Raw genomic sequence first — 25,410 nt, forward strand, 5'->3', positions numbered from 1 at the left:
TTCGCAGCAACGGGCGCGCGGCTGTGCCCTGAGAAAACTGCTACCTCGACACCCCACACTACATGACACTGACCACGACTACCCGCGCTAGCTCGTGGCTCTGGTCATGAGTTCGAGCAATGGCGTGTGGGAGAAGATCCCACAGTGTCACAGTCGCCTGTGGGGCACACATTTGGATTGATGTTGCCAAATCCAAGGAGGTGCTACAGTGTGTTTCGACAGAATGCCGCTACCCGCCCACTCACTAGTTTGACACTTTTGACAAGCCGGCCCAAATGTCAAGGAAAAGCGTGCAAAAAGATTCAAGGCCATCCGTGGTTGGCGCCAAGGGAACCTGGGCACGCTCGTTGTCGCCCTAGCACAAGGACAAGACGTGGACTTGCCAGAGCGAGTAGTTGCGACCTACTCGAGCACAATGTGTGATGTCAAAACATTTTGAAATTCCACTGTACTCTGTGTGCAACAGCCACCAGTGCGTCCTAGGAAAAGAACATCTGTCAAACATTTACCAGGTAGGGAAACTTGTTCGCCGATGAAACCCTTCCTCAGCCGCAGAGGGACCCTTATAGGACGTCTTCTAGCCGCCAAAACGTGTACTATCCACGTCAAGGAACCTGCCACTAACAACTTGCGGGGTCCCTCCTGCCAACCCTTAGGGTGATCGACCTCCTGTCTCTTGGTTTATGCGAAAGAAAAAGGCAGCAGTCATGACCAAACCAGCCAGGCGAGACACAGCAGCTTAAAAGATCTCTCTCCTTTTCTTTTTTTCTCCCCAGCACACGACTGACGACATCTTATCTTTTGGCTCCTCTTGCGTCCAACATGGGTGGCTGCGGCGAGACAAAATCATGCTGCTCTTCCAATGACAACCTTGTTCGACCAAAACCTCTCTTCGTCGCCGACGAGTCGGACCTCGAAAGGGGTTCTCCAGTCTACGAGCATGTCAAAATCAGTGTCGGCGGCATGACCTGCAGCGGCTGTGAGAACCGGCTTCGAAAAGCGCTGGAAAGAATACCGGCTCTCAAGGACATCAAAACAGACCTGGTGCTTATGCAGGCACAATTCCGCGTGGATCTTGCACGAACTTCCGTCGACGATGTACTGGCAGAAGTCCGGCACATGACCCCCTACAGCGTGGAAAGACTCGCTAGCGAATCTGAAGAGCGATTCCTGGACGTCATTGTGGACTCCCCTCGGGATGTCAATCAAAACAACTTGCCGGATGGAATCGTTGACGTGGAGCAACACGGAAAGGAGAACAAGAATGGGAAGACAACGATGCGAATCACCTTTGGACCCAACGCATCACACCATCGAAATCTACTCGAGAAACTTGGCTTGCAAGATCCCATACTTGCTCCAATACCCCTACCATCATCCGTGGCCGTCGGCAGGAAGCAACTGGACAAGGAGATGTATTATTTTTCACTGGCTGCTGTTCTCACCATTCCCGTCCTCATCCTGGCCTGGGCACCGATACATGCAAGGAGACTTGTCAAAGAATCGATATCATTAGTACTGGCCACCATCGTCCAGCTCGTTGCTGCATGGGAGTTTTATCCAAGCGCAATCAAGACATTGTATTATACCAGGACGCCCGACATGGATCTTTTGATTGTTCTCAGCACCTCATCAGCATATGTTTACTCGATTGTGGCCTTTGGCTTGATTCACACCGGGCACGATATCAGCAAAAACTCATTCTTCGAAACGAGCGCTTTACTCATTACGCTCATCCGACTGGGACGCTTCATCAGCGAACTGGCAAAGCAAAAGGCAACCGAGTCCGTCTCCATTCGATCATTGCAGACACCCCACGCACTGTTGCTTCTGAAGAACCGCACCGAAAGCAAGGAACTGGATGTCCGCCTTCTTCAACAGGGCGACGTTTTCCGCGTGCCACCCCACACACGCATACCGACTGACGGCGTGGTGGTTTACGGCGGTTCACAGGTGGACGAGTCGATGATGACGGGAGAGTCGAAGCCCGTCGCCAAAGGCATCGACTCGCAAGTGACTGCAGGAACCGTGAACCTCGACGGACAGCTCGACGTTGCCCTAAGTCGCACGTACTGGGACAACAGCATTAGCGAGATTGGAACGCTGGTCGAAAACGCAGAGCTTTCGAAGCCGAAACTCCAAGCCATTGCTGACAGGGTAGCCCGTTTTTTCGTGTACGCTATTGTCGCCCTGTCTCTCACTGTCTTCACCGTATGGGTTTGCGTCGGCAAATTTGTCCTTAAGCAAGAGTCGAAAAACGCCGTCAGCAAGTCTATACAGTACATGATTGCCACACTCATCGTCTCCTGCCCATGCGCCATCGGTCTCGCTGTTCCCATGGTCATCGTCATCGCCAGCAGCGTGGCAGCGAAGAACGAAGTCATCTTCCGCAATCCAGCAGTCATTGAGATTGCCAAGGACGTCAAGCACATCATCTTCGACAAGACGGGCACGCTGACAAAAGGCGAGATTACGGTTACGCATGAAGCCTTCTTCCTTGAACGCAGCGCCGTCACGCTGCCGCATCTCCTCGGCCTTGTCTCGAACAACAGACATCCGGTTTCTCGGGCACTGGTAAGGCACCTTGAGGCCAAGGGTGTCCGCACTGGCACTGCATACGACAGCTCCGTCGTCATTGTTGGCGGAGGAATCGAAGGCAGAGTCAAGGCCGACGAGAAGGACCTCGTCGTTCGCGCAGGCAACCTCTCCTTCCTGGGCCTAGAGGACACGGCGCAAGTGAAATCATTCAAGGCCAGTCTACCGTCGCCATCCAAAGCCACAGATCCATCCTCCACCAATCTTGCTGGCGACCTCGAGTCCTCTTTCTTCGGTGTCACACTCGACGGTTCACTTGTCGCCCTCTTCGCCCTCACCGACGTGCTCCGTCCCGAGGCGCCGCACGTCGTCTCCTCGCTGCGCAAACAGGGCGTCGCCGTCCACATTCTCAGCGGCGACGACGCGCGTGCCGTCAGTCGCGTGGCCCAGATCCTCGGCATCCCCGCCAGCCAGGCGCTGGCCAGGTGCAGTCCGGCGGGCAAACAGGCCTATGTTGCGCGGCTGCAGGAGGAGGGAGGAAGCGTGGCGGCCAGTGGCGCGCCGCATCACGACCATGATGGCCACGATGAACACGATCACGACCACGAAGCACACGAAGACCACGGCCACGATCACTCGGACCACGCGGAAACATCTGAGAAGCACCACGGCGCCAGCAAAAAGCGGCGCGGCGCCATCGTCGGCTTCGTCGGCGACGGGACCAACGACGCCGTGGCCCTGACGCAAGCAGACGTGAGCGTTGTGGTGGGGTGCGCGCTCGGGTCGACTTCCTCCACAACATCGGACATCGCGACATCGTCTGCCAGCATCGTCCTGCTGCGCGGCGACCTGTGCGGCGTGCTGACGGCCCTCGCCATCTCGCGCCGCGCCGTCCAGCGCATCCTGTTCAACTTCACTTGGGCCGTCGTGTACAACGTGCTCGCCATCTTGCTGGCCGCGGGCGCGCTGTCCACTAAGAATGTCAGTATCCCGCCCGAGTTTGCGGGGCTGGGCGAGATTGTGAGCGTTTTGCCCGTTGTTCTTATTGCTTTTACGCTGCAGTGGGGGAGGCTGGATTGGAAGAATTGAAGGGAGAAGGACAGGTAGATTGGGGGGTTTTAAGGCTTGAGGTTCGGACATTGGCTGCATTGATGGCATTGATTGGTTGGTTGTTTGGTTTTGTTGGTGGGCTTCAAGAATAGGTTCTTCTTTTTTGGTATAGGAATCAGCACTACTATCACCGTCCTTCGAGCCTCATCCTGTCCAGTGTCCTCCCCTCGTCCCTCCGTGCAATCAGAAACCAGCCGCTGGCGACCCAGCAAAAGCCCACGCCCAGCCAGCTGTGAACGGGCAGCTTGAAGTGGTTCAGACACATGAGCTCGAAGCCGCCCCTTGGCACGGAAATGAAGTTGACGGTCAACGGACTCGTTGCCTTGGTCAGCAGAAGTGTGCTAGTGAAGACGGCCCACGCGCCAATGCCGCCGCAGAGCGTCAGGAACCAGAAGAAGGGCACGTCGAGGAAGTAGCAGTTGTGGTGGATGTTGGACAGTTCGCCGGAAAAGAGGACAATCGGAGAGAGAAGGATGAGCGTCAGGATGGACGTGTAGTGCAACGTGCGCCAGTACGCGCGAGTCTCTTCGCGCGTGACTGACGAAGCCTCGTCTGCGCCGCTCTCCGCAGAGGGGAATCCGGTAAGCACGTCTCCTTGGGGAACCATGTCGTTGACGAGCATCCGATATGTTCGCAGGAGCATGATCGGGTACACGGCAACGAAGAGGGAGGAGAAGACGCCGGCCAGGATGCTCTCCCAGGTGACACGAACGCCGGAGCGGATGCAAGCAACGAGAAGGCTGAAGGCCGCCGTCAGGGCGGACGAGAGCGTCGGGACCGAGTTTGCGGAAAGCGACGAGCGCGACGACGTCGAGGCAAGGATCAATGAGATGGGTACCACGCCGATGCGGGCGAGCGTGTACGTCTCCTGCGCGGCATATCTGGTGTTCGTCCGGCGATTTCAGCATGCATGTCTCGAACAGCAGCAGCAGCGGGAGCGACTTACGCGAACGATATGTTACTCAAAACCACCTTTGCCATGTACACGACCGCCAGCGGTAGCACCTTTTTGGCAGTCGCCCATTCGAACTCAAACAGACCGCCTCCGGCGATGCCGCCGGTGCCTCCGGATATCCACCTCAGCAAGCCGGCGAGCAATCCGTGGCCCTTGGCCGTCGTCCTGTATCCCGAGCCGGCAGCCGACAGCGGCGTCGACGGTGCGACAACTGCTCCCAGACCCAGAATCTGGAATTGTCTCGCGAGGAGTCGGGTGAATGCTGCGAAACCCAGGAGGATTATGTGTTCCAGAACGAGCTGTATCCAAGTCATGGTCAAGGGGTAGGGAAATCTGCCGGCGGGTCAGCGCGTCGTCTTTGCATCCAGATTCTCAGGTGTGCGCACTTGTACACTCCGGCTACAGATACTCGTCAGCTACACGTCTGAAAGCAACACGGGCAACACTCACTCAAAAGTATGAAGCGATTCATCAACAACAGGTAGAACGAGGTGCCTGCGACCCAAAAGACCAGCAAGCCCACGTACACCTGCCAGCCCACCCAAGTTCCGAAGAAGAACTTGCCCAGCCCGCCATTGCGCGCGATCCTCTGCCACGTCCTGCCTTCGTTCCCTCCATCCGCCGCGACCAACGGCCGGACCAGCGACGCGGCGGGCTCGTAGTCGTCGTCTTCGTCTTCAGACTGGGCAGCGCTGCGGGCGCGCGGGTACGGCGAGGGCGTGCGAGAAATGTCTATGAGGGGGATTGCCCCGGATTGAGCTTCGGCGGAGCCGTTGGACGTTGTGCGGAGGTGCGTTGAGCTCTCCATTGTCGAGGATGGAGGATGGGGAAGAGACCGGGGCCGACGGGAAGAAGATGCTGCCTGTTTTAAATGTCCGACATGCCGTGGCAGGAGAGAGTGTTGGGAGGGTTTCAAGGCAAAGGAGATTTGGCCTCCAGTCTCTGTTGAAGGGGGCGGTGGTGGTTGTTTTTGGGCCGAAAAGTGGTGCTGGAGGTGTTGGAGGAAGGTCGGCGAGTCATGCTGATCTTGGCAATCTACAGGGGCTTTACGCGATACCCCTTTAGGAAATTCTGTCGAGCTGTCCAAAGAAATGGAAATCTCACGCTTGTGCACGATACTCAAGGCTCAAAAACATGGGAAGCACAGGTTTGATACACCATTAATTAAATTTTTACTATGCGGCAAGAGCGCAACTATAGACAGTCCAAGAGGCAGTCTTTCTAAAGACGACGGTGTATCGCGACGCCCTCGAGGATCAGGATATCAGTAGAAATATCTAACAAGCAGCCCCACATAAACATATCATCACGTCATAATCATCTCTACACGCCAGAGTCGTCTTGCTCGACGTTGTAGGTCTGCTGGTAGGTGTTCCAGGCCGAGCAAGTGTCGTCGAGACCCTCCCTGTTGTCGACGGTGCTCTTGATCTGGTCCTGGAGTTCGACGACCTGTGCTGCGAAACCCATAGCCAGATGCCAGCCTGCAAAATAGGGATTAGCAAATGGATTCTAAAATTGACTTGGATGTCATACCTGTGTGGCAGTGGATCAACCAGACACCGGGGTTGTCAACCTCCCAGGCGATGACGACATAACCGAGACCCGGCATCAAGACGGTGTCTCTGCGGGAGGGGTTGACGGTGTTGAGAGGTATGGAGCTGTCGTAGGTGTCGTTGCCTTGTGCGAGGACCAGGAAGTCATGTCCTACGAAATATCAGTAAGGGGTTTCCAAAGACATCGGAGAAACTCACCGTGCAAATGGATGGGGTGGGGTAGCGCAATTCCTGATTGGATGACGACGTAGACCCATTCACCAGCGGTGGGTGCTTCGAACAGGAGGTTGCCAGAGTAGTCAGGAGGGCTTCCATTGTCCACGATGCCCTTGAGAGTTGGGTCGCCCCAGTGGGCCACGAAGGTAGTGCCGGAAACGAGCCATCTGTAGATGTTGCTCGAGTTGGAGATGTTGATGTCGGCGTCATAAGTAAAGTCGGCGCCGGAAGCATCGCGGGTGACGATGGGCGTGTGCAGCGCCGGATCCTCGTCACGACATTCGGAAGTGTAGTTGTACGCGGTGGAAGTAGGGGTTCCAGAAGCTCCCGAGTATTGGAAGACGGCCTTGATGTCGGTGGATTGTCTGATGCCTGCGCAGGCATTTTGGTTGTCTGAACGCATCCAGTAGCTTCCAACCTCTTGGTCTGCGGTGACAATCAAGTCATATCTCTGGCCTTTGAGGGGTTAGTCATATTGAAGCTCGATTGAAGTCAGACATACCAGAGTTGATGTTCAAGATATCAGTCTCGTACGGCTCAATAGGAGTGAAATCGGTGGAGATGACCGTGAATTTGTGGCCTTGTAAAAATTAGCCAAGCTCATCAGATTTTCGAAAACCAGGGCTCACCATCGATGTGAAACTTGAAAGTCGACTGGATGGCCACGTTGATGACCCTGAGACGGTAAGAAGTTCCCTGGGTCACGTCCATCTGCCAGCGTTGTCCAGTCTGGTTGCTCGAACCGTCAGGTCCCCAGGTGTTCATGCCGTTGATCAGACCATTGTCAAGAACACGAGCTCCACCATCGTCGCCTGGGGTGGCGTCTTCCGCAATGTCGTACTGCTGGTTGATGGTCAAGTGGCTCCAGTCCTGCAGCACGATTGGGCCGGCATCCACGTCGTAGTCGCCACTGGAAGGTCCATGGATGACAATGGCGCCAAGTACTCCCTCCCAAGCCTGGAGAGAGAAATGAGAGTGGTACCAGCTAGTTCCGTAAGACTCTGCAAGCCACTCGTACGTGAAGCTCTCGCCAGGAGCAATCGGGCACTGGGTAAGAGACGGGACTCCATCGTACTCGTTCGTTCCATTTTGACGGATTCCGTGGAAGTGGATACCTGGTCACTCTTAGCTACCGAGATCAGCTGCGTGCATTTTTGGGACTTACTTGTGCCGTTGTTTTCCATCTGGTTGATGACATGCACCTTGACCGTGTCTCCCCAGTTCGCCTCAATCGTAGGTCCTGGCATAGATCCGTTGATGACGAGGCCAATGCGAGGTACTCCATCAGGGGAGATAGTGGTGTTGCCGACCACAAAGGTGTATTCGACAGTCCGGCACGTCTTTGGGACGAAAGAGTAGTAGTCGGTGTTGATGTCGTATCCACAGTAAGAATCAGGGTCGCTTCCAGGTTGGCCTTCGCAAGGAACACATGATGATGTTGGCGAAGCTGAAGCCGAAGCAGAGGCCGTAGCCGTGGCCGTTGTGGTGGCGCCGCCGCCGCCCAATCCGATGGAGAGTCCGAGAGAGATGGAGAGGTCTATCCCTTCTGTTGTGGCGTTTCCAACAGGGGTCGCTCTCTCTTGCAGAGCCGGGCTTCGCTTGGTCGGACTGCATGAACCGTATTTCGAGTCGCAACCATCGTCGCAGTAGGCGCTCGAATTTCCGCAGTAGCCATACTGACTACAGCACTCTCCAAACACAGATCCCTTACAATGGAAGCCCATTGATGACCCTCCACAAGTACCGTCCTGGGATGTAGCGTTGGAATATTTCATTGAGGTGCAAATGCCGAAGTCTGATTGGCAGCCGTCTCCGCAATGACGGGAGGACGCGCCACACGTGCCATCCTTTGAACAACAGTTTCCGAATATACTCGACATGCATGTTAAACCATTTGATGCTCCACACTCGCCATTGTAGGAGATCAGTGCCCGACCTTCAACCAGGCCGAGCAAGAAAAACCAGCTGGAAATCTTCATGGCGAGGCCTCCTGTCGGCTTTGAGACACTGGGGCGGATCCAATGCTCGAAGAATAGGAGGAAATGGAAAGGACAAGCCCACGGGGTAGTTGCGTGAAGGTTGAATCAGGAGCCGCGTGATGGTGCCAAAGGGATCCGCACGAAGGGCTGGCGGCAGCATTTAAACCACCATGCACCAGGCCGATAGCCCTAAGCTCGCCGGCGATTTCCAGGAATATTTTTTCCATGACCTGCGGATACGTAGATGAGATCATGAAGGCTTGGCCAACATCCGGAACGGCTTCTTCCTCCGCGACACCGATGACATGAAAGTTTGCTGCGGTCCGCGCCACGCTTCCTGCAAGTGCACTACCTATCCTGGTTGGTCGCGTTGAAGCCATGTCATATCCTTGGCCAAAACTAGAAATAGTCGAGCGGTGAATGCAGTTGTTGAGACCGTGCTTGATGTTCGGAACGAGCTGCACCACCGGGACACAGGCCGAATTGAGACAGCATGGATACGCGGAACGAGTCCGGCATGGCGGCAGCAGTTGAAGGCCCAGTATTAATCAAAACCATGTCGTGGGTGCTGATCAGGCTCAAACGGTACAGCTGCTTGTCTCCGAATGGTAGTTGGTTGGGGCCAAAAACAGGCATTTCCTGCCGCTCGTTCAGATGCAGGAAATCCGCCCAAGCCGGAAAACATGCTTATTTGATCCTTTCGCTTCGAATTTTACATTGTTAGTCCACTAAATCAGTCGTCAGAAGATTTCCAATTTCCTCTTGGCTAGTTCTGTGATCAGTTGACAGTGCGCTGTACGCGCAAGCCAATGGCTCTAGCGGTTATCTGGAGAGTGTTCCTCCACCGCAGTACGTATAGATTGGCAAACGGGTGAACTCAACCGTGATGCCTAGCGAGCAGCCCATACAAGGCTGTGCATACTGTGGAGAAACCCATCGAACCCCACAAGAGAAAGAGTGGGCGCACAGTGAGAACGGCACAGCCGTCAGGCTCCCCAGCTATGCTTTTGATGGCCAGCCACAACCTCATCACCTCACCACCACACTCCAGGCGTCAGAACATCAGCAAGAGGCGCAAAATTAGAGAGGGGTCAAGCTCATGACATAAGCATAAGCTCAATGGGCTTAGGCTGATAAGACGCATACCTACAGACGGGAGACATTCCTCAAGACGTGCGTCGAGTGCGTGCATCATGGATCGTGCCACTTGTATGTGGTAACCTCGTGCCATGCGTATGCCAGCCGGCCTGACGGTGGTACCGATGAAGCGCTCGACCCTTCGACTCGCCGCAATCCTGCAGCCAGACCCATGGGTTCAGGACATGGGCAGCTGAAGGAATGCAATGTCTTTCATCTGCCCCGTTTGAGATTCGAGTTGGATACGACCATGCCGAGAAAGGGATTGAGCAGAGGGGCTCGCGCTGACTTGTCCAGACGGCCAGCGAATGGCATGGGGTGATCGCGATTGGGGCCAATTGGGCGGCGCAGAAGCAAAAGATGGAAATTCTAGCTGGCCATCTGAGTCGGGGGTCGTCAGGGGTTAGCGAAAGCAGTCCGCTGGCGGATCCACAGGCAAAGAGGGGGAATTCAAGCGCCCAGAACGCGAGACGAGGCGTTCCTGTCAAAATCTGGGAAGATGCAAAGCAGATGCAGAGGAGAGAGCCGGGGCCTATCCCAATGCCTGTCGGGATGAGGTGTGAAAAAGGCCGAGCCGCCGAGCAGCCGTCTGAACGGACAGGACGCGCCAAGCCGCTTGCACGCTTATTCAGCAGAGCCTTAATGCTACCACCTACCTCTTGCTCCAGCCTCTCACCTGTTCCATCAATTCTTCCCCACCGCCATTGATTGTTATTTCTTGCCTTGTTTCTTCTTTCTGCATCTCACTTTCATGCCGTCACCTGTCTGCATACGCCCTCTCTCGCCTGACATCCACCATTGGCCCGCCACCCGAAAACCCGCCTTCGCCATGCAGCCTAGTCGTACAAGCGCTTGCTGGGTCTCTCCCAGAACTTTGGAACGCAGAATTTCTTTTCCGGTGCATGCGCGCATGTGGCCTTGATGTCTGTCCGCGTGTCTTGTCTGGCTTTGGGTGCTCTCCGTCGTTTCTCAGGTCATGCCCCGGACAGGAAAGATATCTCGTGCTTGCTCCAAGAGACTTGCGCATAAACGACATGAAGCCGACTCAACATTTCTCTACTCACAACATCTACAACACTCCCCCATAGCAACGCGTACGCCACGTCGTCAGCAAGTCATTTATCCAAATCTCCCGTGTACTCCGTGGCTTGGCCGCTGAAAGGCTTTGGATCCACGTGCAATGGGCTCAAGAAAAACCACTTCCACGGCTTGTGCAACTTCACTCTTTCAGCCCATTCCTTATGACCTCAGCCTCCTGCAATGCTTCGTAGCACCGGGATTCTCAAGATCTCGTACTCAACAGTGCCGCTGTTCGGCATTTTCTGCTTGCCGCCGTTTCCTTTCTCGTGTTTTGTCTTTGATATCTATCAAAAAAAGGCCTCGCAACTAGGCTCTCGGCCGAGCCTATTAGGAAACTTGGGTACTGGCATCGGGTAGCGCCGCACATCACGTTGCCGATGTCTCACAGCATGGCAGACACTGCAGGGGGAGATCCTCACGACTCACGAGTCGGGTCCTCTCAGAAATTTGGATGGCAGTGTTCTGCGGCTTTGCAGATCGAATGCACGCGCGCGACATGTGCGACCCAAAGACATGTCTCACTTGCCTCGATTTCCTTTTGGTAGACACTCCAGCCTGAAAAACTTATCGCCTGCCTGCCGACTCCTAACACTTGCATATTTCTTGTTTCCGCACTGAGACCGACCCTCGACCGAGCGGATTGCCACAAGAAACCTGATGACCTCTCCACAACTCCAGGAGTTAACGCGGATCGGACTTGGAAAGTTTTGGACAAGATTTTACGATTCTATTGCGAAATATTTCGAGCTGGGGGCAGCTTGCGCAATCGACTCAAAAGCAAAATCTCATCTACTCTCAGGCCCGCAAGTGACTGAAAGCCCCGATATTCCGAGCGCCATCCAAAAGTCGCAATCTCCGACAAAACGAAATGGTCTACCTCTACCAATCGCGAGCTGGACTGATACTATGCAACGGTCAATCGTATTGGCATCTTGAGAAATGTCAGAAGTAGCTGACACGTTTACATGAGAAACGGTACATGCACTTAATTTTGGAAGCATGCCACGTCGACCCCAGCCACAGTCTCTTGCTGACGCAGATGTAAAGTAAATTGCTGCACTTCAACGCCAGTGCAGTATCCTTGCGAAGAATGCAGGGTCAAAAATCTAGGGTAAGAATTATTTGGCAAGACAGGTAACGGCAAACTACAGGAGCCCCTTGACAGCGCGTGCAAGACCAACAGGATCTTCAAACACAGCCCACTGTCCGACATTTGGCAGTTGGAAGTGACGAATATGTGGGATGTCTTTCGGATCCAGCCTTGATGGCTCCGGCTCAATCGCTCCACCAACAATGACTGCAGTTGGAGCGGTGCTAAGGATGTCCAACGTCTCGTCTGTATCGGCGATGGCAGTGCAAGCTTTTGCGTAGCCCTCAGTATCTTGCCCACGGATCGAAAGGTTCAGCGCGGTGACAGCCAGCGGGCTATTCTTGCTGGTGTACTCAGAAATCTCTGATGAGGCTACTTCCTCTGCAACATGCAACAAGCTCCTTGTCCTCGCCAACCACGATCGAGCTCGTGCATGTGCTCGATATGCTGCTGGGAGCGGTAGAGGTGGCGGATTTATCAAGATGAGCTTGATTGCCAATTTCGGGAACATGCGAACAAAGGTGAGGGCAACCAGACAGCCCATCCCGTGAGCAACGAGTGTGGCCTCAGAAACATCTGCGTACCAAAGGACTCCCTTGAGATCTTCACTGAAGGATTCGAGGCTGAGAACGTCGAGTGGCTCGGTCGGAGAGAGACCGTGCCCTTCAAAGTCGAAAACGATCAGCGAGTGGGTGTCTTCCAGAGAACCCAATTTGATCAGAGGCATCCAGCTATCGGACGTCGCGCCCAGGTCATGGAGGAACACGATTCTCTCAGCGCCTCTTTGACCAAGGCCTCTCCAGTAAAGTCGTCTCCCGTTGCACATGGCCAGGCATTCTCCCCGCGCTTCGATGTTGTGCCCCGATCGAGCCATTGTTGAGAAGGAATTGACAACCTTCGCTGCAGTTGAGTCGGTTACACTGTTTCGAAGGGTCCCCAAGCCTGTGATAGAGATGGCAATCTCGTCCCCGGCTTTAAGGAAGACGGGAGGTTTCATGCCGATTCCAACACCAGCTGGGGTTCCAGTGGCGATGACATCTCCTGGATGGATCGTCATGCCTTCAGAAATTGTCTTGATCAAGAATGGAATCGAGAAGATGAGATCTTCTGTTGTTGCATCTTGCCTTGGCTCGCCATTCACAAAAGTCTGGACACGCAGGACTCCTGGAAGGTGTTCTTTGGCAACAGCTACAGGTCCCTTTTATCTCTTCATCAGACCTAACTTTGCAGTCTTGCGATTGGGGGTCAAATACCATTGGACAAGTCGTATCCGCCGATTTGCCGACGAAGAATTGCTTGTGATCTCTCTGCCTTTCGCGGGCAGTCACGTCGTTGATGATGGTAAATCCCCAGACATGGTCCCAAGCCTCTTCCTCGCTAACTCTGAACGCAGACTTTCCAGACCTAGACCGTCCTATGATGAGGCCCAGCTCGCCCTCATAGTCCAACGATTGAGTGAATTCGGGATGCGCATAAATCTCGTCGCCATGCGCAATGATCGAAGTCGCGCGCTTGGTGAAGATGACGGGATGCGTCGGCTGGTCGACCTTGTCCGAACTGTCGTATCCGGACCTGTTGAACTCGGCCGCGTGCTCTGAGTAGTTCTTGCCAACGGCCAGCACGTCGCGGCCAGCGAGCGGGGGCAGCAGCTTGACGCTTGAGGCAGGAAACGCCGCGGGGCCATCATCCTCGCTTGTGCCGCCGCCAACCCCAGGTGCGGCGATGTGCTCGTCGCCCGCCTCAATCACCTGGTATAGGCTCGCTACGGACGTGCCAGACTTGAACGTCAGAGGCGTGATGGAGTCGGACTCGAAATCGAGATGACCGACACGTGCGACGCCGAGGCGAGCGTCGACGTAGGCGACGTAGTTGATGGGCGGCGGCATGGCTGGCTGGCTGGGCGAGGTGCTGGAGATATTGCGACGAAAGGCAGTTGCTAAGACCGCCGCCGGAATCTTTGGGGAGCCGTTGCAGTGGTGTTTTTCCTCTTGTTGGTTATCAACCTTGATGCATCCTCGGTTGGTGGTCGGCATGCCGAGCAAGGGGCCGAATGGGGTAATACCCCCACTGCTGAGAGCACGTCATTGTTGGCTCCCAAGGGGTGCCCTCTTTCCTTTTCCGGTCAACTGCGAGCCATACATGCGCGCATCACGGATCTCCTTTTCACTGGTGGTCAATCTTGCGAGCGTTGAGCCGTTGATTCCCTCCGGACCTGCAGACGTCAAGTAAGTAGGGATCTGGGAATAATCGTATTGCTGACTTTTCCATCGTTCTCGTGTCTGGCAGAAAACTATCGTTTGCTGTAGTCATGTCGCTCTTGGTCACTTCTTTGACTCTCCTCCCATGGCCACTCGAGACTGCACATTGTGAAATTGTTGGCTGACTAGTTCTTAGTGAATTCTGCCGTTACAACCTTCGGTCTAGTATGTCTACTTCAATGTCTCTCACAGCCTTTCTTTCAAGAATCATTCATGGCTTCCTTCTCCCATCCGTCGACAGAAAATCAAAAACCATGCGTTCCTTCCTTGTTTGATGGCACAAATCCCTAAGTCCTTCCATTTGTGTTACAGTCACATGGCCAAGGATAGAGGTAGAGTCAAAAAAAGGAAACATGATCTCTGAAGAAGTAAGAGCAAAAATCGACAAAGGTAGAGCCATCATACAAGATGAGCCTTCAATCTGGTCATGAACGACGCAGCAAAGTCCAACACCACCAAGGAAAACAATGACATGTATGACGACTAGCTGGACAATAGTTGCTCAATCTGGGGTTTGATTTTTCATAAAGAATCTCTTCAAGATAACATCGAAGGCAGGAAGCAAATGCAGTTGCATGCTGGCCGTTTGTTGCCTGAATCTTCGGGCGGAACTGGCCGAAGCTGCCCCACCGCGGGGTCAACTTAGACGTCATCGGCAACCTTAGCTCGACTCTGACACTACATCGCCCGCTGAACCGCAAACACAAACAAGCTCGAAGGGCATCAATTGGATCCAATGGCTTCTCAAAAGCTTCGCGTTGGACTCATCGGTGCTGGCGAGGTCACACAGGTGATCCATCTGCCCGCGCTCAGTCTCCTTTCCCATCTCTACACCATCGAGGCCATTTGCGACATTTCCAAAAAGAACGCCGAGCACTGCGCAGCCAAATTCCACATTCCCAAAGCAACTACCAATGCGTACGAGGTCATCAATGACCCAGCCGTTGACCTCGTCTTCGTCCTCACATCCGACGAATTCCACGAGCTATACGTCATCGCTGCACTTAAAGCGGGCAAGAAAGTCTTCATCGAAAAGCCGCTCGCGCTCTCTGTGCCATCCGCCCAGCGCATCGTCGACGCCAACCACGCTGCTGGCGGCTCCCGGGTTTTCGTTGGGTACATGAGGCGCTACGCGCCCTCCTTTCTGCAAGCCTTCAAGCGCGAAGTCGCCAGCATCGACCAAATCCTGTATGCGCGTGTACGCGACTTTTCAGGCCCAAACAAGTCGTTCGTCGACCAATCGGGCACCTTCCAGGTCAAGAACACGGACGACATTCCTTCCAGCGCCGGCGCGGAGCGCGACGAGATGCTGGGCGCGCTGTTCGCCGAGGCCTTTGGCGGCAAGCCGTCGACGCCGGAGCGCCGCACCCTCTGGCGCTTCCTGGGCTCGCTGGGCTCGCACGACATTTCGCTGATGCGCGAGGTGCTAGGGTTTCCCGAGTCGGTCGGCGGCGTGTCGGCCAACGGGCTCTTCTACTCGGCCATCCTCAACTTCAAGAACCGCAGCGGTGCCGGTTTGCCGTTTGCCGTCACGTACGAAAGCGGCATCGACGCGGTGCCAGAGTTCGACGCGCACTTGGCCGTATACGGCCAGCACAAGCGCGTGTCGATCCACTACGACTCGCCGTACGTCAAGGGCCTGCCCATCAATGTGCGCGTGTCCGAGGTCAACGAGCACGGCGAGTTTGTCACGAGGGAGCTGCTGAGCTCGTATGAGGATGCGTATACGGCGGAGCTGCAGGAGATGCACGCGTGTTTTGCTAAGGGTAGGCCAATCAAGACGACGCCTGAGGATGCGATGCAGGATCTGAGGCTTTTTGATATGATTATCGCCAAGTATGAGGAGACTGTTGCGGCGTGAGGGATGTGGAGGCACGCGAATAAGACAAAAAGCAGCACTTGTGTTGGAAAGTATCCGTAGAGTAGCTTCTTCTCACCGCATATGTACTCCAGGGGGAAAAGTATCCGAGTCGACCATGACAGGAAACTTAAGGAGCAATCAAACCGTGAACTTGTCAATCACGCCAAACCGTCTAGACTTCCTACCTGAAGCACCTAGTGCAGAAGCCCACAGTAATTTCTGCTCGCCTCTCGACTGTCACTCGCTGGGCTGAGTAGGCGGCAAACCGATAACACTGGCCAGGTCGCGAAGACGTAGTCCTGCTCGCCCGTCTGGTCACTCCTTCCTCAGCCTCTGCACCGCCCCACCAGTGCCTCGCGTGCAAGTGACAGCAAAATGGCAGCAGCTACGAAGCCAACAGACGACACTCAATTTTCGAAGTCTTCAAGAGAGGCATGGGAGGTCTGTCGGCGCGAACGCGGCCAGTGATATCGATGATCAGCTCTTGCTGGCATTGTCGTCGCAGAGCCGATGGGCTCGTCTTCTTCCACTTTACACTTCTTCAGCGTTCCGTGGTTTGGAGAGTACGATATACGGCAAACCTGGTGAGCTGAAGCAGAGAGGAGAAGTCATTAGTCGAAGTGGACCAATCAGTGAAGGTCGAATAGGCGGTGATGAGCCAGTCTCTACCGGCCGTCGTCAAGCGGGCTCAATCAAGCACAAGGTAAAAAGCCACTAACACCACACCAACAACCATAAAAGAATCAGAAGAGAAGCAGGATGGGAAGAAAGGGGGCAGAGGGCAGAGTACAAAAGAGCAAAACTTCACCCGCGGCTCGTAGACCGCAGGATATATCAAAATCCCAAAGGATTTATAGAGTACAGTATAATTACAACTACGTCCAATGGTGCAGGCTGGGATCGAACTCTTTACCTATACCCAGTTATCTGCGACCGGCCCCTTCCAACTACGCCAGCGGGCTCGGGTTATCCCAGCTTAAGGCCGGCGCGGGAAGGGGCATTGAGAGTGGAGTGGCGGTTTGGGTTTATATCTGGCCGACTGATGGATGGGTTCGAGGTTGCGGCATTGGTGGTGATGGCGATTGAGGTGATTGTCGCCATTGCTGTGGCTTTCATGGGAGTGTGTATCGAGCGAGCGTGGTGTTGAGTTTGCATTGCGCCCTCCTGAGCACGTCTTCCGTGGCCTGGAAGCCGCCAACCTCGACACCGAGCCATCACTTGGTGGACTCTGCGCGACAGCGCCGACAACCACACGAAGCGCTCAGGGTCGCAGCAGTACTTTCCCATCCGACCGAGCTCACAACGGTCAGTCATGGTGTTGAGCTACTTATTCGTCGCCCGGCAATCACCTGCCACGCGCACGGCAGCTGGCCCCCTTCTCCTTCCTCCCACCACCACTTTCTTTTCGCCACCACCCAGCATCTCAAGCGCAGATCGACCAGCGACCTTGGGTCTTGGTGTTGAGTTTTCTTTGCGCTGCTTCTCCCCTCAACGGCCGGCCTCTGGCTTCCCGCCTGCTTGATGCCTCAGTGCCAACACACTTGCCACCGCGCAACACCTCAGCGACAACCCATCACCACCTCCTTTTCCGCCTCAACGCACCTCTTTGATACTCACTCACTAGCCACCAAAATCATCCATCCAAACGCTCAGCTCCAGCCCGCCATGCTCGCTCCCAACAGATTCCTACACTGCGTCGCAAGGACGATGCCTTCCGCTTCAGCCAAGCACGGCTCTCTGCTTCACGACAAGAGATGGCGGACAATTAGAATAGACGTGGTCATGGCTGGATGGCGCGAGGCATAGGTGGGCCATGGATGCGTGTGGGGGTCTGCACAGAAGGTTTTAGAAGTGCACCCGACAGGCACTGCACTGGCTGCACCGCTCATGCAGCACTCACTTACCTATGTCGCCAAGCAAGACACAAAGACAAGAGGTCAGCCGTCGTCCAGTATCACCAAAACCCCAATGGAGGCAAACATCACACCACCCAAGCACTCAAGCAAAGCCACGAAAAGAAAAGAAGTGTATTGTCAAAAGCTCTCCGTCTCACAACCCAAGGCTGGCCGGCTAATCCGTAATGCATGCATGCCATTGTCTTTCCAAAACCCGCCAAATAATCTAATAAAGCCGGACTCGCGAGCGAGCAGCGAACAGATTCTGCAGCAGCAGCAGCAGCAGCAGCAGCAGCAGCACCTCAACGCATCGTGCACATCACAAGTCCTCCGAATCGTAATCCTCGTCGTCGGCCGCAGCGTACAAGCCGCCCGGGTAGCGCCGCCCGCGCAAGTCTTGCTCGATGCCGCCTTCCGACTCGGCGTCTAGGTAGCCTGTTGCGAGAGCGCGAATTAGCCATGCCATCAATTATTAGGAGAGGGACTAAAGGAGAGAGAGAGAGAGAGAGATCAGGACTACTCACCTCGCCCACCAAACAAGCTCAACGCCACGGGCAAAAAGACGAGCGCGTGCAGCGCCGCCCACACGACGAGGGCCAGCCACACGCGGAAGTAGTAAATCTCAAAGATCTTGCTCCGCGTAAAGGCGAGGACGGCAACACCAAGGAACTTCGTAATGGTGATGCCGCTAAAGACGGAGCCGCCGACGTTGACGAGGGCGGCCCAGGCGCGGGCGTCGCGGGCGCGGAAGCGGGCCTTGGGGGCGCGTTCGAGGAGCGAGGCCGAGGGGAATGTGAAGGCGCGGGCGATGTGCGCGCAGAACTCGACGCCGATGCCGACGCAGATGATGAGGTTGACGAGCGACACGGCGTTGAGCGAGACGCCGGCGACGGCCATGGTGCCCGCGATGTCGACGACCGTCATGATGACTGTGATTGTCACGACGAGGCCGGTGGCGATGGAGCCGAGCAGGATCGAGGTGACTACGAAGATGATGGCGAGGGCAGAGCCGACCAGGGCGCACGTCAGCCGCACGATGCTGGCGTACTGGTCGAAGAAGATGTAAAATTTGGAGTAGGGGAAGACGGAGACGCCTGTGCGGTCGGATATTTGCGACGCTATGCGGCGAGCCGATGCGTAGGCGGAGATGAAGTCCTTTTGGCTGCGCAAAGGCGTGTGTGACGTCCGGAAGTGAGATGCCGGGATGGTCAGACTCGAGTTGTCAATGACCAGGGCGTTGCCGTAGGCTGCCTTGCCGGCAAGAGGACATTCTCCTGTTGTTGGTGCCTTGATCCATCTCTGAAGATAGTCGATAAACTCTTGTCCTTCCGGCATGCCCTTGAGGGTAGGATTCCAGGGCGGATTGCGGTCAGCAAAGCAGGGCTTCTCGTCGAAAGGACCTTTTTTGTCGACGCAGCACGAATCCAACGAGGGGTTGAGCCAGAGGAAGTAATCGTCGATCCAACTGGCAGTGGCATCAGCGATATAGGAGACATCGGGCCTCTTTCTTTCTTGCTCCAGGGTGTTGGCCAGGGACAATTCATTGCAGGTTGAGAATCGTCCGCAGAGATCCTGCTGATGCTGGCGCTCTGTAACATTAAGCTCTTGCGTGACAAAGTAGACGGGTGGCCCGACGCCAAAGTAGTCGTACAGATCGTTGAAGTAGTTGATCAAGTACGAATCACTCGGGATGGCGATTCGCTGATCAAGACCAAGCTCCATCTTTGGAATTAGGGCTAGCCCAGTTGTGAAGAGACCAAGGAAGATCGTGATGATGGCAACCTTGGCCTTTTTTCCAAGCAGTGCCGGTGCGTAGACTCGTCGGATGTACTTTTGAAGCGTCCCCTCATCATCTGTACCATAGACGACACCGTTGATGACCAGTCCGGGATCAGCTCTTCCAACGCGGAGGCAGGGGATACAGTCGGCACGACTCGCTTCCACCCTTTGTTGGTTGAGAGCTAGTACCGAGACAAACATGGTGACTTGAAGAAGAGCGTTGATAAAGACGGCACCAGCAGCGTACGCAGCAAAGTTGCGTACTGCTGGCATGCCGACAGCTGCACCAAGTGCAAAAGCGACAGTCTCGGTGGTCGCGGAGAGGAGAATGCTGGGTCCCATCCGGCCCAGTGCCTTTGCCGCCCTCTCCGAGACAGTGCCTTCTGCATGGCTGAGGTTGACTCGCTCAAACTCATGGACGATGAGGAAGATGTTGTCCACACCAACGGCAAGGACCAAGAAAGGAATGACCTCTGCAATGATCAAGGTAACCTTGATGCCGGCAGCAGAAAAGAGACCAACCGAAGCAGATACGGACATGAGAACGATGAGGATTCCGACGACACCGAGCATGAACTTTGACTGCACAAGAGCATTTGATGGGTTGTGCAAGATGGATCGCGCAGTCAGGGTCGTGGAGCCGAGCGCCAAGGAGGCATAGAGGAACATGATAATGTAGCTCACCACCACAATCTTGGCATCCGTGTTGGTGGACTTGTTCAGCTCTTCTTCCAAGCTGCTCTCCGTGTTGAAAGATACTCGCAAGCCACGCTCTTTGGCCTCGTACTGGATGGCGTGGAGTTGGCTCGTAAGGCTGTCCTCCCAGACTTCTGCCCTCTCGAGCTCTGCCGTGCCTTCAGCGTAGTTGTTGACGACCCATGTTACAATCAAAGCTTCGGCCTCCAGTATGTCCTTGTTCCAGCCGCCAAGCAGCATATTGGGGTTAAGCGGCTGCTGGAAGTCTGGCAGACAATCGACAGGTGAGTCGGTGCAGTCTCGGAGCTGCTTTTCCCAGGTTTCGCGTTTAAGATTGGAGATCTCTCCACCAAAATAGCCAGTCACGGATTGAACAACGCAGGCGTCTCCGGTAGGCTTGAAGCATACGTCGTCAAAGGTAACGCCTCCATCCGCGAGCAGGCGCTGGACGCGTTTCTCGACATCGAACCACCAAGCAAGGGTGTCGTAGCTCAAGACTGGGCCAGTCTCGTTTACCAAAAAGGCTTGCTCGGCGCGGTAAAACGGCCCAAAGTTGTCATCGAAGAACGTCTTCTCTCGAGCTGCGTCGGAATCGGGCGAGACCCAGAGGCGCACTGGATCTCGCTCGACGTCAAACCTCAGCCAGCCGAGACTAAGCAGTCCCACGATGAAGACGCTAATGAAGATGGTCATGGCTGGGAATTCCGCGGCAATGAATCCCATCCGGCTGAAAAGCCTGTCGCAGACACTGTTCAGGTGATATCTTCTTGTTGGAGTCTCCAGTATTCCAGCTGCGCGTACGACGTCGCCTTCGTCATCGTCGTCCCTGGGCTCGATGTCTTGGAGCAGGCGCATGCGCTCCTGCTTGTTCTTCCGGTGTTTTTGGACAGCTACATGTCCGGTGACGGCAGTGATAAGAAGCAGAATAAACACCGAATATATGATGATGACCGCAAAGGAAAGGCAGGGCAATAGGCCCACTTTACATTCCTGAGCTTCCTCGACCTCTGGGAGTGCCGGGCACACAGAAGGACAATCGACGCATGCACAGCGGTAGCTCGGATCCGTGTCGTTACAGGCCTTGGGCTTCTTGTTCATTGGCTCCATACCTGGGAAACGGTCCGAGCTTGGGACTGGAAAGTTCATCTGGAATGGGCTCCCAAGGAATTTCTTGTCTCCCAGAAACTTGAGCATTTGGGTATAGTTCTTGGCTCCACCCCCGATCAGGTCCATCGCATTTCCATTTGTCGCGCCGACCTTGACGTTCTTGCAACTGTCGTAAAACCCAGAGCCGTAGGATTCTGTAACCAAATGATCCAACTCGGTAACGAGAAGCTTTCCGCTCTTGGGCTGCGTTTTCGTCACGTTGATAAAGAGGGATTGGTCCGGTGAGCAGGTAAACGTGCAAAAGAGATTGAAAAAGTTGTCCTTGCATGCCAGGCACGAAGAGATGAGCGACTCGGCGCGTTTGAGATTGGACTGAAGTGCGTCCAACTGTACCGGGTATTAGCTGTTGTCTTGGGGTTTCTTTCCAGCGCGAAACTCACCTGCTCATCTTCACAGCATACGTCTGTGTCCTTCCACTGTTCGCCACAGATGGAAACCAGTTTTTCCCTCACGTCGGCTTCTGGGGTGTTTGCTCGTCCATTATCCGGACAGGGCAACTGAGGGCTCAAGAAACCCTGACTACCACAATGTCCTCTGATGGCGCATCGTCCTTTCTCATGCTTGAGCGTAAGCCCGCTGTCTGCAGAGAGCGCTCCCACAGCCAGAGGCGCGGCAAGCATCAATGTGACCAGTCGCAAACAGCCTCCCCAACGTCCCCCCATGACTGCGGTGTCGGCCTTTTGTGCGGTGGCTGTGGTAGGCTGGCGGGTCGACTCCGAGGGTCTTGCGGACGGCGGCGGCGGGGAATGAAGACGACAGGACTGATGATAAGGTCGCGATGTCGATGTCGGATTGTTCGGCTATTCTTTAGAGGATGATGAGGGTGAGAGATCAACCGGGAAGACTGTAGGTACCCGTACGTCAGACGGCGTCTGTGCCAAGGTCGGTCTGCCGGGATGGAGGGTGAGGCGCGAGGCGCGAGCTTCCTGGAGCGGCCGCCGGCCCGCAGGCCGCACCCTCCATCCGTGTGGCTGGTGGGGGATCCATGCTTCAATTCCATTCTTGCTCATGATGTCACTTGCGCTTCTGAAATATTTATCCACAAGAGCTACACCCTCCATTTCATCAACTACAGTACAGGGGGAATATTCTTTTCCTTCAACCGTAACCGCCATTGCACGCTAAAACTCGTCCAGTCCCGCGAAGAAATTGCCAGCTGTCCCGGCACATGAAAAAAAGCCAGAAAAAGAGCTACTCTATGGACCAGCTGGGGGGAAGAAAAAGTCCAATCCTAGCTTCCTGCGCCCATCACCTTGAACAGAATACTCGCAACTGAGACCCCATGCACGCGCCAGCCTGGCTGCCCAGGGGGAGCAGAATCAAAGGCAAACAGGAGCTCAACATGGAGCTCGAGAGGGTTGCAAAATCGGCATGCGGCGATCTCTCTACGAATCGCCGCCGGCGGGAGCCGCGGCAGAAGAGCCAGTCGGTCCATCTCTGTTGAATCCACGGCCACGGCCGCGACCCCTATCGCCTCCTCGACCGCGACCTCCGCGGAAGCCGCCACGTCCACGACCGCCTTCGCTGTCACTAGCACCGCCGCTGCGGTAGCCACTGCCCTGAACACCACCCTTGGAAACCCAGCTGCTCTGGTTGGGGCGCCTGAAGATGCGTGCGAAAGGCTTGTTGGTCTTTCCGCTCGTGTGTTCGGGATCCATGCGGTTCAAAATGGCCTGCAGATCCTCTGATGGGTCGAAGTGAGCTGTCATACCGCCAGTCGGGTTTTTGGGCTTGTCGATGCGAGTGATCTTGGACCTGTCCTCCTCAGCAAGCAGGTTCTTGGCATCCTCTTCAGTGCCCGCGTTCGTAATGTAGAGACCGTGGATTGGCGGCCGGGTGTTAGTTTCGGGCTTCTGCGTGCTGGACTCGGCAGGCTTCTCCGAGGTGGATGTGCCGTTTTGCTTCGAGTCCGTTGGAGCTTGCTTCTCTCCAGCCTGCGTGGACGGAGTATTGGCGTTGCTGGGAGTTGCGGCGGGCTTGGGTGTCGCAGGCTTGATAGGGACGTTGGGGGTGACAGGCGCAGGGGAGCGAGTGGGCTGCGCAGCCGGTTTTGCCTGTTGAGCGGCATTGGCAGCAGCGGGAGCTGGACGTGCTTGCTGGGCCACTTGGGGGACAGGAGCCTGAGCAGGTTGCGCGGGGGCACCGGTCTGAGGAATTGCCGCAGGCGCAGGATTGACCTTGCCACCGCGGTGAGCAAAGTTGAAGCCTTGAGCGCGCATTTCCGTGCCGATTCTTCCTTGGTCAATGTCCAGAACGAGCCAGCCGTAGGCGGCGTCCGCCAAGTTGAAGTTCCACATGTTCTTGAATGCACTCTCGTCAATTTGGCCTGTCGCAGGACCGACGTGACCGCCGAAGGGATTGCCACCATTGGCAATGGTGGGCATTTTCTCGACAACGTCCAAGGCGAGCTTAAGAAGTGCCTGTTGGCTTGGATTCTCGGCGACGGCAGGCTCAACTTCGCCCTTGACAGTCTCCCACACGTCGTTGAAGGAGGCACGAGACGCAGCAAGCTTGCCACGGTAATGGTCAAGGGTGGGGTTCACACTGAACTCATTGTACGAGCTGCCGTAGCGGAAGTGGAGACCAGCCGAGATCGAAAAATCGGATTTCAAAGTGACGGAGAGCTGGTTCAGAAGGCCTTCGCGCGCCGGAGAGGCGTGGGTGACGAAAACGCGTGTCTCGGTAGGGTCGTAAACTCGGTTCGCAGTGTCGACAAGCTCACCCATCTGGAGGAGGGTGGTCCACATCGTTCCTTGGCCACCAGCAATGGTGGTCCTTCCTTCACCATTGTCGAAGAGCTTGTGCATGACGACAGCGCCGCCCAAACCCAATAGACGAAGCTTGATGCCGCCGGCTTCCACGAGGCGTGAGTGTGCTTCGTCAATGATGTGTAGATTGTTGATCTTGTACTCTCCCGAGCGCAGCTTCTCAAGGACCTGGACATCTTCGCACGCGCCCCAAACGGTGTAGACCGGAACCTTCAGGTTGTACGTGCCGTTGAGGAAGTCGGGGAGTTCGGACAGCTTAAGACCTTCACGGACATAGCGTTCGCGTAGGGAGGACTGGGACGATGCGGGCGTTTGTGCGATGGAGTTCTTGACGGCCGATGACAGCAGCGGAGAGTACTGGGCAACGTGACGGAGAGTCCTGACGCAAGGTTGTTAGTGAAAACCCCAATCATGATGCTGGTGCAACAAACTTTTCCGCGATCCGGTCGAGCGAGCGCTCATCGTAGAAACCAAAGTCGCCAGTGTGGATTATAGCATCTGCTTTGGCCTGATCCGCCAGCTCGTTCAGAGACCTGAGGTTGCCTGTGGCGCTGTCAGCAATTTTTTGCCGCGCAATTGAAACCCCTCAGGTGCGAGCTTACCGCGCACATCAGCAATACAGAGAATCCTCGAGCTCTGCGTTTGTATCACACGTCCATTGTTGGGGAGTAGTGGAGCCGCGCCGGGTACGGGACCGCTGGCGGCTGGACCACCATTGGGAAGGAATGCGGCATTGTATGCGCGCGGTTGGTTTGGGGGTTGCTGTATGATGAGAATTGTCAGCGAGGCAAGATACAAGGAGAAGGTGGGCGCGTCAGAGTCAAATGTTCTTACCGTGGCCATGAGGGCGAAGGACTGCAAGGCGGAGGAGGAAGCGTGAGGTGTCGGGGGTGAAGCTGGTCGTGGAACGCGTCCGGAGGCTTGAGGATGTGGGTATCAAGGAGATGGCAAGGTGCCTGCGGATATGATGTGAAGGAGAAGAGGTAGGAAGATGGACCCGAGATATGGCACGACGACCTGAGCTGCAGAATGGATGTTTGGAGGGGACGTTCAGTTGGTTTGCTGTACTGGCGGAAAGAGCGACTCAGCCTAAACCTTTTCGGGCGACGTGCCTGCGGGTTGGCGATTCAGCCAACACACGTCGACGACATGACCACCTCGCATGACTTTACACCTCTACGCGCCCCCGTCCACTGCGCATGTTGACTTTTTATATCGAGCATCCCAGGTATACACTGACAACGCTTGTTTTCCCACTCTGCACGTTTCCGACGGTGCCGCCTGCAAGCAACGCGCCGCCGAGAAGTACATGGACGATTCCCCGTCCATCA

At 55.4% G+C, this 25,410-nt stretch overlaps 8 protein-coding genes across 8 annotated transcripts; 3 read left to right on the top strand and 5 right to left on the bottom strand.

Annotated features, from left to right (window-relative positions):
- The first annotated feature begins 646 nt into the window (after positions 1-646).
- On the top strand, positions 647-3,937 carry BKA78DRAFT_371065 (E1-E2 ATPase-domain-containing protein). The gene has a single exon (XM_066892700.1). The coding sequence runs from the start codon at positions 823-825 to the stop codon at positions 3,622-3,624; it is 2,802 nt and encodes a 933-aa protein (XP_066743124.1). The 5' UTR covers positions 647-822; the 3' UTR covers positions 3,625-3,937.
- On the bottom strand, positions 3,773-5,614 carry BKA78DRAFT_337039 (uncharacterized protein; the record flags this gene model as incomplete). Its single annotated transcript, XM_066890241.1, has 4 exons — positions 5,051-5,614; positions 4,987-4,999; positions 4,592-4,933; positions 3,773-4,526 (listed from the first exon to the last, which is right to left on the bottom strand). The coding sequence occupies exons 1-4, from the start codon at positions 5,406-5,408 to the stop codon at positions 3,773-3,775; spliced, it is 1,467 nt and encodes a 488-aa protein (XP_066743125.1). The 5' UTR covers positions 5,409-5,614.
- A 128-nt stretch (positions 5,615-5,742) lies between these two features.
- Positions 5,743-8,525, bottom strand: BKA78DRAFT_315945 (Cupredoxin). The gene is made up of 6 exons (XM_066888589.1): positions 7,535-8,525; positions 6,999-7,484; positions 6,872-6,949; positions 6,352-6,825; positions 6,134-6,304; positions 5,743-6,081 (listed from the first exon to the last, which is right to left on the bottom strand). Exons 1-6 carry the CDS (start codon positions 8,346-8,348, stop codon positions 5,924-5,926), a joined length of 2,181 nt encoding a protein of 726 aa, XP_066743126.1. The 5' UTR covers positions 8,349-8,525; the 3' UTR covers positions 5,743-5,923.
- Positions 8,526-11,710: 3,185 nt separating this feature from the next.
- BKA78DRAFT_252558 (uncharacterized protein) lies at positions 11,711-13,541 on the bottom strand (the record flags this gene model as incomplete). Its single annotated transcript, XM_066884747.1, has 2 exons — positions 11,711-12,853; positions 12,909-13,541. 2 exons carry the CDS (start codon positions 13,539-13,541, stop codon positions 11,711-11,713), a joined length of 1,776 nt encoding a protein of 591 aa, XP_066743127.1.
- On the top strand, positions 13,074-14,263 carry BKA78DRAFT_145223 (uncharacterized protein). Its single transcript, XM_066882860.1, has 3 exons — positions 13,074-13,287; positions 13,433-13,880; positions 14,050-14,263. The coding sequence occupies exons 2-3, from the start codon at positions 13,528-13,530 to the stop codon at positions 14,186-14,188; spliced, it is 492 nt and encodes a 163-aa protein (XP_066743128.1). The 5' UTR covers positions 13,074-13,287; positions 13,433-13,527; the 3' UTR covers positions 14,189-14,263.
- A 386-nt stretch (positions 14,264-14,649) lies between these two features.
- On the top strand, positions 14,650-15,774 carry BKA78DRAFT_353400 (uncharacterized protein; the record flags this gene model as incomplete). The annotated part of the gene is made up of 1 exon (XM_066891551.1): positions 14,650-15,774. One exon carries the CDS (start codon positions 14,650-14,652, stop codon positions 15,772-15,774), a length of 1,125 nt encoding a protein of 374 aa, XP_066743129.1.
- Positions 15,775-17,963: 2,189 nt separating this feature from the next.
- BKA78DRAFT_315953 (sterol-sensing domain of SREBP cleavage-activation-domain-containing protein) lies at positions 17,964-22,270 on the bottom strand. Its single transcript, XM_066888590.1, has 3 exons — positions 21,692-22,270; positions 18,194-21,638; positions 17,964-18,104 (listed from the first exon to the last, which is right to left on the bottom strand). The coding sequence occupies exons 1-3, from the start codon at positions 21,971-21,973 to the stop codon at positions 17,989-17,991; spliced, it is 3,843 nt and encodes a 1,280-aa protein (XP_066743130.1). The 5' UTR covers positions 21,974-22,270; the 3' UTR covers positions 17,964-17,988.
- Positions 22,271-22,323: 53 nt separating this feature from the next.
- BKA78DRAFT_315955 (uncharacterized protein) lies at positions 22,324-25,163 on the bottom strand. Its single transcript, XM_066888591.1, has 4 exons — positions 24,914-25,163; positions 24,682-24,841; positions 24,511-24,622; positions 22,324-24,458 (listed from the first exon to the last, which is right to left on the bottom strand). Exons 1-4 carry the CDS (start codon positions 24,920-24,922, stop codon positions 22,697-22,699), a joined length of 2,043 nt encoding a protein of 680 aa, XP_066743131.1. The 5' UTR covers positions 24,923-25,163; the 3' UTR covers positions 22,324-22,696.
- Between the last annotated feature and the right edge of the window lie 247 nt (positions 25,164-25,410).

This window comes from Phyllosticta capitalensis (assembly GCF_038381095.1).
Source record: "Phyllosticta capitalensis strain CBS 128856 chromosome Unknown BKA78scaffold_6, whole genome shotgun sequence".
NCBI classification, from domain to species: Eukaryota; Fungi; Ascomycota; class Dothideomycetes; order Botryosphaeriales; family Phyllostictaceae; genus Phyllosticta; species Phyllosticta capitalensis.